Below are 16,424 nucleotides of genomic sequence, written 5' to 3' on the forward strand. Positions count from 1 at the left end.
TTCAAAGGAAAATTTTCTTTTATTAATAGGAAACAGGAGTTGGAGAATACCAATCTTGCTTAAAGTAACCATTCCACTTCAGAACTTTAGATCCAAGAGGGAAGAGGTGCATAGCAGAACTGGAGAGGTTACTTGAATTGAGTGAAATTAATTCCTATAGTCCAACTTCTGGAGTGTAAGATGGGTTAGAGTGTTAGGATCAAGGGATTTTAATCCTGGAAAGCACCTTGGAGATGACCCTTATGTCAGGGATGAGGAAAAACTAAGGCCCCAAGACATTTTATGACTCACTTGCCTATGGTCACCCAGGATGGCAAGCAGAAAAGTCCAAAGCTTTTATGATGACAAATCTCATGTTCTTCCATAAAATCAAACGTAAATGGCACCTTCCAAATGCGCAAATAAAATAATATAAGTCTCCTACTTGATATCCCAAATTTACCTGTGCTTAGTGTGGAAGGGTGGAGGGGACTTTGGCTACCTAAGACATTCATCCTTGTGCTTCGTTTCTGCAAAAGAAACCAAATTTCTTCAATTAATACTTAAGACCAAATAGCTGAACCATGATATGCAACCCTGAATCAACCCAATGAGAGGATGGAAATTTGGACAAAGGGAAATGCTTCAGAATATGCAGATTTTGAAGAGGTGATTAAATAAGGACCCTTAACCTTCTGTAATTGAAAGGGAATAAGGGTCCTTTTCTGGACTGAGCTGAAAAATGTTCATTTCACATAAGTCACGTCATGACATTTTTGTGTTTGCTTGTTTTTTTTATTTTTTTTCAATGTCCATTTTCAACTCTGTCAATAGGAACAAGAGGATTCTCTTGCCGGTAATGTCTGGTACGGACCAATGCCTACCAGCAGAAGAGTATGAGGGGGAGACACTCTACGCTGTTCATTATCACAAAAGTAAAGAGTATCCAGTCCATTCTTTCTCTTCAAGTCCTTCTTTACTACAATCTAGTGTCAAATATAATAATGGCAGAAACCTTTGAGTGATAGTATTGGTTTTTTCCTTTCTATTAATCAATGTGGTTAATTTGATTTATTTGTCTGGAAAAACTGGTTTGCAAATCGTCAAGGAAAATCTGTTGTGTCTGCCTTCCCCTTCAGTCTTCTTCTAGACACCCCAGAGAAGAGACAAGCGAGTTGTTGTGAATGAGAAAGAAATGCTCCAATATAGAAATTTTCTTTGTGTGGATCTGAACTCTTAATATGAGGAAAAAACAACCCGCATAAGCACTGATCTACACTATCCATCAGCACACCCACATGGTGGTATGTTAGGGTCAAGCTCACAAAGGGGGTTTAATAAAGAGGAGGCCAGATTATGTTACCCTCCAAGCATGGCCCTCTTCCAAGGCTGCGCTCTGAGCTTCGGCGGGGTTCTCAATCACTCTTCCTGTTTGACCGGAAAAGTCCATTGCTACGAGGGAATTCTCGGACACACTGCGCTAGAAGAGAATAGGTCAGTCTATTTTAAAAACTGCAGTATCATACAGAAAGTTCTAAACACATACCATCAAAATAGAAAAAAAAAAAATCCTCCTACAGCCCCTTCCTTTCGATGAATTTTAAGATTATGGTAACTGAAAAATCCTTACTTCCTTAAGGTAAAAAGTTTTCCTATCTTTCATTGCCTTATAGTCTATCAGTGGGGCAAGTTACTTTGCCACCCTAGGCTTCAATGTCCTCTTGTATAAAATAACAGTTGAGGGAACTGAGTCAGACAAAGGTTAAGTGGCAGCTAGTTAGAGGCTGGATTTGAACTCGGATCTTTCTACCTCCAGACTCAGCACTCTATCCATTTTGCCACCTACCTTGCCCTGGGAAAAAATTTTAATTTTTCTTAGTGTCCACAGCAACATCTAAAACTATAAATGGCAAAGAGGGTGGCTATACGAAATGGTACAGGGAGAATCCCTCAACAGAAACTCCCAACCAGTAAAATCACAGCTCTAGTTAAAAAAAAAAAATTAAACTATCTCTATAGAAAAGATACTGTATCATAATAATATAAGAAAATTACTGTAACCTCTTCAATGCTTCATTTACCACTAAGGAATAAGCAAAATACAGGAAACTATATAACTTGTGGATTAAGATTTTTATTAAAAAAAAAAACCTAAAAATTAAAAAAAAAACAGGAGTCAAAATATGAAAAGCATTTTTGCTGTAACAACAGAAAAAAAACACTAGATTTAAGAGTAGGGGATACCGAGGCTCAAATCTTGTCCTGCTACTGTCTAGTAATTACTTATTCTTCTCAGTTTCAATGATCTCACCCTGTAAAATGGACATGAAAAACATGATACTTACTTTATGATATTCTGATTTGCTATAATGTACCAATCAGCTATTATCATCTTAACTAGTCAAGAGAGCTGATCCTTCATATTCATATTTCATAAGTTATATAGATGGAGAAATGGGGAATGGGAAAGGAAGAATCCTAACCTTATACAATAATTAAAAGTATAAAATCAAAATGTTAAAGGAAGGTTGAAAGAGAGAATAAATTTTGATGAAACAGAAATACTTCAGTCCAAACTTTTCTATTATGGGTGAACTGATTGGACAAACGTATAATAAACCAGAATTCCTCCCTATCCAACCACATAAAATAAAGAGATTACACCAGTACTTACCACTGGAGTTGAGAAGTGGGAAAGCCAGGCTTTCCTTTGCTGTGGAATTCTGTAATTCTGGTAAAGGAGCATCCCATACTGAAAAAGAATAGAACAAAGTCAGTGAGAGACATGTTTTTTAAAACCAAAAACCAAAGTACAATCAAATTTCATTATAATGAACAACAAGCAGTACAGAAAACATCCCTATATAAAGTGTTTTAGAAGGTGGCTCCAGGTCAAGGGTCACTGGCTTTGGAATCAGAGGGTCTATATTCAATCTGTGTAACCACGGGCATGTCATTTAGCCCCTTCTTCAATGATAGCAAGTTGTTGACAAAAGGTTCGATGTCAAAAAAAAAAAAACCTTAAGAATTAATTATCCAAAATGGCAATGGGGCTGCCTTGGGGGGTAGAAGTTCCTCCAAGATGGTCCTGTGGCTTTGGTCTAGAGGGCAACCCCCTGCGCTCTTGGAGTTAGTGCATTCTACTCTAGAGATTGTTAGGGGAGTTTCTATCAGGTCTAAATCTGTCTCATTGAAGCATTCACTCCTGCTCCTCCAGGGCAAAACGGAACAAGCCTAGCCTCCTTCACAAGGCACTTCTTTAAATCCTTGAAGACAGCCACCATGGTACACCTCAGGATTTTCCAGATTAAACTCAGTTCCTTCAGCTGAACCTCAAATGACATCAATTTCTTCACCATCCTGTTTGTCCTCTTTTCTAGATGTTCACAAATCTATCAATGTCTTTCTTCACTCAAGTAGTTCTGACCAGGATTCTAACTCTGGCATCAGAAGGGGAAAATATTAAAAATCTAGAAGAAAGCCTCCAATGTCCTGGGTAGACCAGGCCTGGAGGAGTTTTAGAAGAATATGGACAGTTGCATAGAAGGAGAAATTGTGTCTGGCTTGCTGTCTGAGAGTACACACATTAATGAACATATAGATTTCCCAAGCCTATCTAATTATAATATTATGATCCATTTTTGCAGCATTTTACAGTTAGAAAAAGCTTCCACTTGCATTTCCCTCCATTAATGTGGTAAGGGAAGGTTAAATTACTATTCTCATTTAACTGACAAGGAAAAATTGAGATTTAGAAAAATTATATGATTATTCCAAACCCACAGAACTAGAAAATGAAGATTTCAATGGTTTTAGCCTCAAGTAATGTAGGAGACACTGCACCTACAATACTTAAGGGCTAAAATCATTGTGTTGAGATCTAAAAGGTTTAACTTGGGTCTAATACTTGATCAAAAACATGAAATATTAAAAATCTTTGGACAACACAAAGCATATATTCAGGATAAATTCCTAATTCCTCATGCTTTCAAAATCAATATGTAACTAGCAAATAACTTTTCAATTTCCCCAGAATAAGTTAATCTGCACAAACCAGAATGTTATATAGTTTGCTGTTAACAGGTCTAGTGCATATAAGAATTGTTCAGGTTTAGACATCCAAGAACTGAATTAGGATATGTCAAGGGGAAATTTGACAAATTAGAATAACTATGATTCCTATTTTGAGAAACCAGGATCTCTAGTTTGAAGTAATCATAATTAAGTCAGAAAAAGATGAATATTTCATTTCATTAAGTTCAGGCTGTCTTAACCCCAGATGGAAAAAATGACATTCTAAATAAAACTTGCTTAAATTCCTAAGGAAGGCAACCATAGACTGAAGGATTCTTGTTCACTTTATAAATGCCAAGAGATGAAAAACATAATTACTTATCTCCAAAGATTAAGTTAGACTAATAGATATTTTGGGGAGGCTAGGTGGCACAGTGAATAGAGAACCGGCCCTGGAGTCAGGCGTCCGAGTTCAAATTCAGCCTCGGACACTTAACAGTTACCTAGCTGTGTGGCCTTGGGCAAGCCACTTAACCCTATTGCCTTGCAAAAACCTAAAAAAAAAAAAAAAAAAAAAAAAAAAGTAATAGATACTTCAATTGACTCCTACCTTCCAAAAGCTTCAGAGATTCCCACTCAGATTAACAAATGAACAACTAACTGATATAGTAAATGGAAAATGTCTCCTTCAGATTCTTCTATGAAAAATGCTGGGATAAATCAAAATTAGAATATAGCTATCTAAACCAAATCATACAATAATCTATTTTCAAAATCCACTGGGATAGATAGAATTAAAGGATGATGCCTTCCTGCCCATCACTCCTGCTTCTTTCATTATCTGACTACAACCTACCTTACCATTTGAGAAGTATTTACAAGAAGTCACTGTTCCCAAGGAGCTCAGATGCTAATTGGGAAGGGACAAAACATGAAGGTTTGATGGAAAGGTTGATGGCCTTTAGAGTGGAGTAGTAGGAGCCCCACCAGATCAATAAGCATTTTTAAGGTATTGTACTAAGTACTGGGAGTCTCCAAGGTCTGCAACACTGAATGAGATGGCAATGCCCAAGGGAATGGAAGGCAAAGTGATATGGTCCAGGGGTTCACCTATTGGAGAGACTGGTACTCTGTGACTCCCTGTTCATCTTATCAGAGTAGATGTCCACATCCATAACCAGTGATTGTTGTGAAAGGAGTAGTGGGTACAAGAGGAGCAGGACTCTTGAGTAACTTTTGGTGGGCATAGATTTGTTGATTCAGATAGGAGTGAGGGAAACTGGACAAAGGTGGATATTTGACAATATATATTTATAACAAAGATTCCAGTTTTCTTTCCTTTTTTTTTAACAAGGGAGGTAAAAAGAAAAGTAACAAAAATCATTTAAAATTAAAATTATAAAAAATCTAATTTTATTCTAAGATTTGCCAATCTGTTTCTCAATAAAAGGAATATTTTTTTCTATATAAGTCTCTCTTTTGCTCCTCTACTTCCTATCACTTGTTTCTTATCTGGTTAAAAATATCTTGTCTAAGTTAAAATTTTTTATCCTTGCTCAGTTTGACAATGGGCTAAATTAAAGCATGACTGAGCTTAAAAAATGGAGGAAGCTGCAAACTCATCAATACTGCTTAAGAGAGGTGAGAAGAGATCTAATCAACATTTATCTCTTCCCCCCACCCCCACTCCTACCCCCTGCTGGAGTCATCTGCCTTTTTCTCTCATTTCTCCTGGCTGTCCTAGGCATGAAGCATGGAACTGTCAGTTCTCTGATGTACCTCCAACCCTAGAGGGAAATGTTAGTGACTGGTTTTGTGCCAGATCTCTGCTCCAGTCCAAAGGTGTTCAAAGTCTAAACCTGAATTTTGAAAGCAAAGGCATTTCTAAATGTAATTTACTTGCCAATCAAATTTCTGTTTCTTTTAGAAATATAGGAATTTTTCACCCTGATCATCAGTGAGTTATTGAATAATGGGAAACCTGTTAGGATAGAGATTTTAGTTTTCTTCACCACTGCTTACTATTGTTCTTTATTAACTGAGGTAACAACAATTCTAAAGAATAAAGATTTCTGAAACATCAGTCCACTAGGAGGACCCAGATTCTACTGTAATTTTTCTCCTGATTTAGCATGGAAAAAAATTTAAGGCAAAAGCTAAGAGGAACCGAAAAGGACCCAAGTCATCATTTGGTCCAATACCCTTATTTCACATATGGGGAAACGAGAGCTGAAAGGGGAAGAGATTTACTAAGTGACACAGTTCACAGGATCATAAATTCTGAGCTGGAGTGGTGCAGTCATCAGGTTAGTAGTTAAAGAGTTCTTTCAATTGAATCACATATAAAATGATTTTTTATATTTAGTTCTACAAATATGAGTTTTTTTGTTAAAATAAAACTAGGATAGTTATTTAGGAGAGAAAATTACAGTGTGCCTATAAACTTCTATAAGTAGCAAAGTTCCCTTTTGATGTATTTTATGGGGCAAATCTTTAATTTTACTTTAGTTTAATATGATTTTAAATTTTATTATGTAATTAATATTAAGACTTCCTCTACATGTTTCCCAATAGCTACACTGTAATATAAGAGGACCCATCTGGATAAAAAGACCCAACTCAAGTGCTTCCATTTCACAGTTGTGTGACAACTGGTCAAGTCAATGAGTATCAATTTTCTCATCTGAAAAATAGAGAGAGGTAGAGAAGCACTACCCAAGTCAAGAACAAAGGAGAAAAATAGAAAGGGCCTTTCAAACAGAAAACTCCTTTTAAACCATAAAAAATTTTATGATTTACTTATGAGTGAGCAAAATGTTGGACCTGATTTCAAGACTATCTCCAACACTTATCAGCTATATGAGCAAGGACAAGTCATCAAACACCTTTGAGATTTAGTTCTTCATCTGAAGAAAAGGTGATTCTTAAAGTACTTGCTTCAGTGTTTTTATGAGACTTAAATGAAAAAAATGTTAAGTGCTTCAGGAACACAATTCCTGTATTGATACCAACTATTATTACTATTAATAAAAAGAATCTGATAAGATTGTATTATTATTAAAAGATAAGAGACTTTTTCTAGTTCTAGTCTTCCCTAAACATTAGGCTATCAAATAGTCCCATTTATCGATTACCTCAACATCTTCCCCTAAATCAAATCAACAATTGTCTTAATGGAAACTCTGATCTTGTTGTCCAATAGCTCAAATTCAACATGGTTGAAATCAAACTCATTATCTTCCTCACAAAACCAATTCTCGTCTCAGACACTTAATAATTACCTAGCTGTGTGGCCTTGGGCAAGCCACTTAACCCTGTTTGCCTTACAAAAAAAAATTCCCTCCTTCACATTTCCCAGTTGCCATCAAGGGCAGCACCATCCTTTTTAGCCATACCTCGATTCTCTCCAACTTTGGGATCATCTTTGACTCTTCATTTCCCCTCCAACTGATCTTCAAATCTTGTCAACAATATACATCTCTTGCTTATGGTCCCATTCCCTTTACTTACACAACTACCATCTTAGTAACTCAGGTCCTCATCACCTCTTGCCTCGATGACAATAACCTCTTAAGTGGTGTTCCTGTTCTCAAGTCCATTTTAATCCATTCTCCATATGGCTGACAAAAAAGACTCACATGTGTCTGAGCTTAAGTGGATGTATTCTTGGTTGTCAGGCTTCCAAAGAGACCTAAGAGACTTTAGTTGGACTAGACGGGGTCAGATCAATGGGCTGATGTTCTCTGACACTGATACCAAGAGACATCCCAGTCTCTAGGGAATATCTAGTTGTATCACTAAAGCAACAAAAGGTTTGGATCCATTCAACTGAAGTTGAGTTTTCATTGTCAAATGCAGTAAATATTAAAACAATGGCTCAATATTTCAGAGGAAAAAAAGACCAACATCGGTGAGATTTATTAAGTACCTACTATATTTCAGAATTATGCTAAGCGTGCATGTGGATGGTTAAATGAGAAATAAAATACCTTGAGGAGCCTAAAAGCTGTCATCCAACACGTTCTGCTTTGTTCATCTTCAGCACACAACAACCTCAGATCTTTTGTTTCATTCCTTACTTTGTTTGGCTAAAAGAGGATAAATGGATTTCAATTAATTAAGCTATGAAAATAAGTAATGGGAAATAATGATCTATCATTAAGCAGAAGTTATAGTCCCCTACCACTGAACAAAGTCACTCAATGAGTTTTGAGAGGGGGAAGTGAAGTGCATGGTAGGAGTAAATATATCAGAATGGTATTTGTAACAAAGGAGAGGTTGCTGTGATAGGCACTCCAAGGAGAATGAATGGTGACTGCTGCAATGAGTATTGTGTAGGCATTAAGGCATTAATATCCTATTAATGAATAGAATCTTAAGATCACAGAATGTCAGTGTTGGAAAAGTCTTCAGAGATTTGATCAAGTGCAACCTACATCTAAAAAATGTCTTCTTCAACATGTCAACAAGATGGCATTTGGCTTTCCCTTTAAATTCTTCAAATAGTGGGGAATTCACCACATCTCCAAGGTAACTCATTCAACTCTAGGTGAGTTGAGTATTCCAATGACACATTTGTTTTCTGATTCCATTGGCAAAAGGTAGAAATAATATGGAAGGGATGGCACTAGGTGGTGCAATGGATAGGGCACTAGCCCTTGAATCAGAAGTACCTGTATTCAAATCCAACCTTAAGACACTTAAGGGGTGGCTAGGTGGCACAGTGGATAGAGCACTGGCCCTGGAGTCAGGAGTACCTGAGTTCAAAACCGGCCTCAGACACTTAATAAAATAATTACCTAGCTGTGTGGCCTTGGGCAAGCCACTTAACCCCGACTATCTCAAGAAAAAAGAAAAATCATAGTAGGCACAAGGTTGAGGGTCAAGATATGGTGTTCTACACTGCCCCTGCCAACTCCATGCCCTGTGAGACAAACTATGACCTCCTGCCTACTGGACATAGACAATAATTATTTGAAGATGTTCCTAAACCAGAAAACGTCACCTGAGGTCAAGTTCTTGCATTATACAGTGAATAATAGTAAATATAAGTTACTCTTCAGGAATACAGTCTTCCCCTTCAGTCAGACTTAATTCACAGAGCCAAGGAATCTCCACAGTCATCTAGTACAACCCATTCCTGAAAACATTTCCTCCCCTAACCATGCCAAGTAATCATTTAGTCTTTGCTTGAAGACCTCCAAGAAAGGGGATCCCATTACCTCCTGCGGCATTCCATTCCCCTTTGGTAGTGTTCTCATTGTTTGGAATTGTTTCTTAATATTAAGCTTAAATTTGCTATTAGTCCTACTGGGGCTCTCAAATGTCTCTTCCACAGAAAAGCCCATCAAGTGTCTGAAGAGTATTCCCTGAATCTTCTCTGGGGCGAGTGAAGCAGACCCAATTTCTGCAACTGATTCTTCTATGGCATGACCCTAAAGTCCTATATCATTAGGGTCATTGTCTCCCTGATTTTATCAAACGCAACTTGACTCCCAGAAGACCTATTAATCAAGGATATCTCCATAAGGTTATTTAGGGTTTAACAGTAAATCTAAAGACTTAGAAGGGCAGGCATACACTTGTATATGTACTTATAAATTACACACAAACACATTTCTCAAACGTGTGTGTGTGTGTGTGTGTGTGTGTGTGTGTGCGTGTGTGTGCATGCGCACATGTTTTGGAATTATGTGTGTATGTATGAAAGTATATGGTGATTTGGGAAATTCTTGTGAGCCACCAGGCATCAGAGATAGAAACAAACCAAGTCAAGATGGAGTGAGAAGAGCCTCTAAGTTAATATAATGACAATTAATGAAATTGCTACCCAATGGGGCGGCTAGGTGGAGCAGTGGATAAAGCACCAACCTTGGAGTCAGGAGGACCTGGGTTCAAATCTGGTCTCAGACACGTAATAATTACCTAACTGTGTGGCCTTGGGCAAGCCACTTAACCCCACTGCCTTGCAAAAAAAAAAAAAAAAACCCTAAAAAAAGAAAAAAAAAAGAAAAAAGAAATCGCTACCCAAGGAAGTATAGTATACTGGCCTCATGTGTACTGCAGGACCATCTATGCAATAAGATCTCCTCTCCTGATCTTGAACAGCTAAATTTGAGATGAGTTTCCATGGACCTAGCATCTAGTAACCTATGTCCTCATTACACTTTGCTGTTGCTGTTGAATCATCTCAGTCATATCAGATTCTTTATGACCCTGTTTGGGATTTCCTGGAAAAGATACTGAAATACTTTGCCTTATCTGCAGCTCATTTTACAGATGAGGAAACCGAGGCAAATGGGACTGAGCGACTTGCTCGGGGTCACAGAGTTACAGAGTGTTTGAGATCAGATTTGAACTCTCCCTAACTCCACACCCAACACTCTCCACCGTTCACCATCTGAGCTGACCCTGCTAGAGTCAGTAGACATTTCAAATTTAAAAATCCATAATATATACAGATCATGCTGCTCCTTTTCAATCAATTTACTTAGGAGAAAACTTATGAGCAGAGTCTAAAATGGCATAAAATTTCTCCTACCAGATCCAGTAAAGACTAAATTGATGTCAGGGCTCTAGGCTATAGTACTGTAGAACTAGCTTCCAAATAACATTAGAAACAATTTCCACTTTTCACATTTGGATCTTCCAAAGGGAGGGATGCATAGCAACTTTGTTTTGACTGCTTATCGTGTTTTAAATAAGACAAGCCATATTGTTGGAGTCATGTCAAGACCTACTTGTTGAAGGAGACCACAAATTAGATTTGCCAACATTCTGCTATGATATTTGGATTATGCTTATTATATAATTTCCAGTTTTAGCATTAATGCATTTCCGCTTACAATGTTTGAATACATTGTGACATCAACCTTCCAAACTGCTAGAGAAATCTTTTTTCCTATTACTGCTTACTGTAGGCTTACTTTTCCACTAAGGTAGGTTTAATTAACCACTAACTATGTACTTTCTAGATCAGAGTTCTTAATCTTTTTTGTGTCACAGATCTCCTCTGACAGTCTGGGGACCCTTTCTCAGAATTATATTTTCAAATGTATAAAAAAAAAACAGCATCACAAAAGGAATGTATTATATTGAAATCTGGTCATCAAAATAAAATAAGAAAAAAGTTCATAGTCCCAAGATGAAGAAGCTCAATAAGGATTAAAGATTGTAGTGAACTGTGGTGTGTTACTAATCATTTATATGTTATCTAGATATCCTTTATTTGAAACTGAATACTACATTTAATTGAAAGAGACCCCCCCCCCCAAAGAAAAAAGAATTATATGCTAGGTCAGGTACATTTAAAACTAAAGGATTTCCTTCTAAGAAGCAATCCCATTAGGGTAAGTCACATAAAGCTTCCTAACAAGTGGCTTGTCCAATGAAAACCTGGGAATAAAAGAATTTTCATTAAAAAACAATGCCCTGCGGCGGCTGGGTGGTGCAGTGGATAAAGCATCAGCCCTGAAGTCAGGAGGACCTGAGTTCAAAAACGGCCTCAGACACTTAATAATTATTTAGATGTTTGACCATGGGGAAGTCACTTAACTCCATTACCTTGCAAAAAGAAAAAACAATGTTCTACAAAAACAATCAACCCAATTAAATTTATAATGAACTGGTTCTGTTTGCTTGAGTAGTAAGAATGAGTCAAATAGACTCATGTCAAATTTTCAAAGAAACTTAAACATGAAAACCTACACACTGTCTCCTTCCATTACATTCTTATTCTAAAACATAATCTGTTGAAATCTATTCGGATAATAGTATCAGATGTTCTAATTCAGTGTCTTAAAAAGTAAGAGAGTTTCTACGTATTAACTGTTAAAGAACATTACCTTGATACAAAACCCATAGTCTGTAGGGGCATTATACTGCTTCTTGCCCGCTATCAAAGAAAAGATATTGCTGTCTTCCAGGTCAGCCAATAACTGCAAATGCCTTGGCTCCTGAAAAAATTATTGCAGTTATTTTAGGTTACTGAACTGACATAAGCATTTCTAAGAGCAAACCTTCCCATTTCTGTTCCATCAGAGGGCAGTATATGCACATCTAAATGACATAATGATTCCTTCCTAGTTATGGAGGATGTAGGAAAAATATTATATCTTTAGGAGACCCTTTTTAACATGCACTAAATAAAAATTTATATTTCCCCAGTTTAAGGTTTATTTTAGCCCACATTTGATAGCCTTGCCAAAGAAAATCTCAACTCCAAGCCAAACGTGTAGAACACAAAGAATTAAAAAATCTTAGAAAGATTCCATTGAGTCAAGTTCTCTTACTTAACCAAATCTATTGTACATAAAAGCTAGGAGTGAATTTTATTTAAAGTCTTTGTCATTTTTGTTATTAACTAACTAATACTACCTCACATTTATCTGGCACTTTCAGATGGTTAAGGAACTCTCATAGGGCCATAGATTTAGAGCTAGAATGGATCTTTGAGATCATTAAAAGGTATCCTCCTTATTTCTGAGAATTTGAAGCAGCTTTTCAAGGCCACAGATCTAATAAAGTAACCAGACCTTCTCACATTGAGAGCTCCAAGAGTCACTGCTTTCTGGACACTTTACTTCAAAGAAACCAAAGACAAAAGTTTTAAACAAAGCAGAAAGTTCAAAATGGACATTCATAATCTGGAATGTGTTAGTATCTGATGGAATGTTTTAAATTGTAATTTACCTTTGAAGTTCCTTTTGTGGAGCAATAAAGTCCTGATCTTCGCAAATACACATATAATTTTTTCCAGGACTTCCTGCCTAACTCTTTTACATGTAAAAAACCTTGAATTTCAGGACAACTGTTGGAGTTTAAAAAATTCTGTTGAAGGCAAAAATTAAGAAGATTAGCAGACATTCATGTAAAGTACATAATTAACAGGTAAAATGTGGGAAATTCAACATTCCCCTATTACAATATATAATTAAGAGTTTAATTTTCTACATGAAGGACCAAAAAAAAAAGCAAAAGAAGCCTAAATTCATTCTAGATGTTAAATGTTGTACATGAATACATTTTTAGCAAATAATAATAATAATAGGAAATATCTATGAAGTCACAATTCACCCATAAAACAATGTAGGATTTCCACCAAAGTCCTGTTCGGTGCCTTTGCTATGTCATAGAGGTGACTCCATTCTAGAAGTCCCTTAATTCTCTATAGGTTATGGCAGAGCCTACCAAAATAGAAAGGCTTTGAATATGGGCTCGTAAATGATGTCCAAAGACCAACCTAATTAAGCTTGGAGAGGCTTAATAAGTTAGCTGAAGCCAAATCAAAGTTTGAGGGACAAGATGGCTCCATTTTTACCTCCATATCTATAATGTCCAACAATTATCATAGATTCTTGAAGTACTAATAAAAATCATTTAGGATTTTGTTCCTCACATTCCCTACATTCCCATATAAAAATAAAAAATGTAGGGTGGTGTAGAAAACCTGTTGACTGTTAAATTAACCAGTACTCATTGTGGTTCTCAGAAGTAGAAGAAACACTCAATGAAACCATGTTTCTAAAGCCTTTAAATTATATTCTGATAAATATTATGCTGATATTATTTGTCTAATTTTTTCTGATGGCTTTTGCAGGTTTCAAATGTCTTGCCCACTGTCACCATTTTTGTCTATTCATTCTCCACAATCAACTATGAGACTGAAAAGGGCCTTTTGACTCAAAACTACTTATTTTTGACTCAAAACAATAAAAGGGAAGATGTGAGGCACAAAAAAAGAAAAAACTATTTTTAAAGTATTGTTTTATTGCAGTCTGAGAAATGTTCGTTAACAACTTGAAATAGAAATCAGGGAGGGTTTGAATAGGGAAGCCAGATAGAATTCTAGTTTCTCCTGTGTTAGGTCTTCACCATGTGTCATAATTATTTAGTTTGAGTTCTTAGGAAACCGATCACACCCTGTACAAATAAAATAACAAAGTCAAACCTAATGAATAAAAGAAAAATTCTTCATGCCACCTCTTCATTCTATTAGCCATGAGAAGTAAAAGCTGGCCATACTTTAACAAACAAATACTGTAGAATTTTTGGGCCAATGAAAGTCCTGACACTGAAATTTTGCAGACTACAGATACAACTGAATACAGTAATCAAAGCAGAAAAATACCTCTGTGCAAAACCAAAATCTGAAAAGGTCAAACTCTATTGTTCTTGTGTTGCCTGTTTTCTTTTAGGGGAACTGTTTACATTATCACCTTAGCAAATTTGGAATTTATCATTTTAATGACTTTTCATTACTCTCTTCCCCCCACTCTCAAAGTTAACTCTATGGAAAAGTAAGATTGTGTTTTACCTAAAGCAATAGGGACAAGACATGTGGTTTCATTCGTGTAAGGAATTTTCTACTGAGGCACTCTGCCAATGCAGATCACCACCTTCTCTGTTACTTAAAAACCTCAGAATCTGTGGGGAACACTGTGATATTATCTGACTTGTCCATGTTCACACAGAGAGTAAGGAAGACTCAGGTCTTCCCTGATGACTCCCTGAAGACTACCTGCCATGTTGCCTCTCTTTAATAATGATATAACCATTTTGAGACTGTTGTGGCTTATTAGTTTCCTTTGCAACAAGCTAGTAATAGAAGCATTGCAAATATTAACTCCATTTGATAGACAAGGAATTCCTAACCTTATGGTTATTTTTTGGGTTTTTTTTTTTATTTTGGGAGGCAGCATAGATGCCCTTGTCTTCTGGTAAAGTCTATAGACCCATTCTCAGAATAATATTTTTAAATGCAAAAACTAAAATATAAGATTACAAAGGAAACCAAGTGTATTGAAATAGTTATGAAAAAATATATTTTTAAATACCAGGTCATAGAGAGGTGACTTCCTCAAGACCATACACCATAAGGGTTCCAAGGTTCATATCTAGAGTTTTTTTTACCCAATTATCTATAATAAAACCTCAACTAGAAGGGTATCTGTGAAAATGGATAACATTAGAGGATTAAGGTTTCTAATGAATATTTGCCTTTATTGGGATTTGTTGTTGTTGAGTCATTTCAGTCATGTCTGATCAACTAACAAAAAACAGAGTCGTATTTTTACAAGTTAAAAATCTAACTTGTCTTTATGGGTGAGGTCTAAACCTTTTTCACAGAGATTTTTTTTAAAAGGATCTGACAAGAAACTAGCTTCCTATTCTTCATCTGACCACTGACCACTTGCTTGGTGGGGGCCTAGGGTCAATGTAAACAGCATGAAAACAAATGCCCATCTGTTTTTGATTGTCTTCCCATTTTGGCCCACTCTTGAGATCAAATGACTTGCAGTTCTTTTCAGAGTCAAAGTAAGTTTATGCTATTTTCCAACTTATCATTTAAGTTAGAAAAATTCTGGGCACATGAAGATTTCCCATGTGAGCATTTATTTTTGGTTACCATAAACCAAACTCAAGGATGAGGCACTGACATGGATAAGGAAGCAGCCACTTCAGAGTTATTCATAATTACACAATTACAGCTCCTTGGGGTTTTTAACCTCCCTTCCCCCTTTTAATAAACAGCACTTCAGCAGAAGTACATTTCTGCAGTACCTGCAAAAGCTGAGTTTGGGGAATACTGCCATTTGATTGCTGACACCAAGCCACCATCTGTTCTGGGAAGAAATTCTAGGAAAATAGGAACAAAACCAAACATATGAAAAGTTAGTCTTTTACTCCACTTTAAGGCATGTCAATCACGTGTGGTGATGATAAATATTTTGATTCCAAGTGTCTCAACAGATTCTCTTTACTACTCCCACACCCAAACCCCTGACTTTTTCAATGTATATATATTTTAAAAGCAGGCTCAAGGACTATGAAATTCAAATTTTAAATCCTGAATCTAGATTTGGAATTCCCATGAAGGCTTGACATTCATTCTGTTAAGAATCTCTCATTTTGCATCTGTTATAAACATATGTATGAAAGATCTGCATTACAGACTACCCATTTATGTAGAATTACATGGAAATAAGGATAATCAAAGATTTATACATGATAAATTAAACTACAATAAAAATTTGTACTCATTTGAAAAAGCACCGTGTCTCTTATGACTCAAGAATCTCGTTTTAAGGTCACAAGAATCATTATGGGTCCAAAAACAGTCTTATTCCAGGTTTAATAAACACTGCAAGGACTTACCACAGGATTTTTGAAAAACTCATATTTTGCATAATTCTTCCTGAATAAAAATTTACTTTCACTTCCCATTGTGCTTTCCACTTGGACCACCAGCTCATGGTCTTCTAAGCACCTTTCTGGGGAGAAAAGGGAGGGTTTGCTTTAAATTTTTCTTCAAATTACTTGTTTGAAATAAAATGAGAAAATATTTTAATGGCTAAATAAGGATATGTCTATTGAAATGGTGCATCCCCATTTCCACCTGTATTAATCCAACAACCAGAAAATGAACTTTG

The 16,424-nt window shown here is 36.3% G+C and overlaps 1 protein-coding gene across 5 annotated transcripts in view; it reads right to left on the reverse strand.

The window, feature by feature from the left end:
• Positions 1 to 16,424, reverse strand: part of GRB10 (growth factor receptor bound protein 10) — a 270,769-nt gene that overhangs the window by 10,125 nt on the left and 244,220 nt on the right. For all 5 annotated transcript variants that reach the window (XM_074198290.1, XM_074198289.1, XM_074198291.1 and 2 more), the window contains 8 exons: positions 16,150 to 16,265; positions 15,556 to 15,630; positions 12,685 to 12,822; positions 11,838 to 11,948; positions 7,983 to 8,081; positions 2,654 to 2,731; positions 1,343 to 1,459; positions 443 to 509 (listed from right to left, as the gene is read on the reverse strand). In XM_074198290.1, coding sequence (XP_074054391.1) covers positions 443 to 509; positions 1,343 to 1,459; positions 2,654 to 2,731; positions 7,983 to 8,081; positions 11,838 to 11,948; positions 12,685 to 12,822; positions 15,556 to 15,630; positions 16,150 to 16,265 — 801 coding nt within the window. The remainder of the gene's footprint in view (positions 1 to 442; positions 510 to 1,342; positions 1,460 to 2,653; positions 2,732 to 7,982; positions 8,082 to 11,837; positions 11,949 to 12,684; positions 12,823 to 15,555; positions 15,631 to 16,149; positions 16,266 to 16,424) is intronic.

Source organism: Macrotis lagotis, chromosome 8 (genome assembly GCF_037893015.1).
Source record: "Macrotis lagotis isolate mMagLag1 chromosome 8, bilby.v1.9.chrom.fasta, whole genome shotgun sequence".
Classification (NCBI taxonomy): domain Eukaryota; kingdom Metazoa; phylum Chordata; class Mammalia; order Peramelemorphia; family Peramelidae; genus Macrotis; species Macrotis lagotis.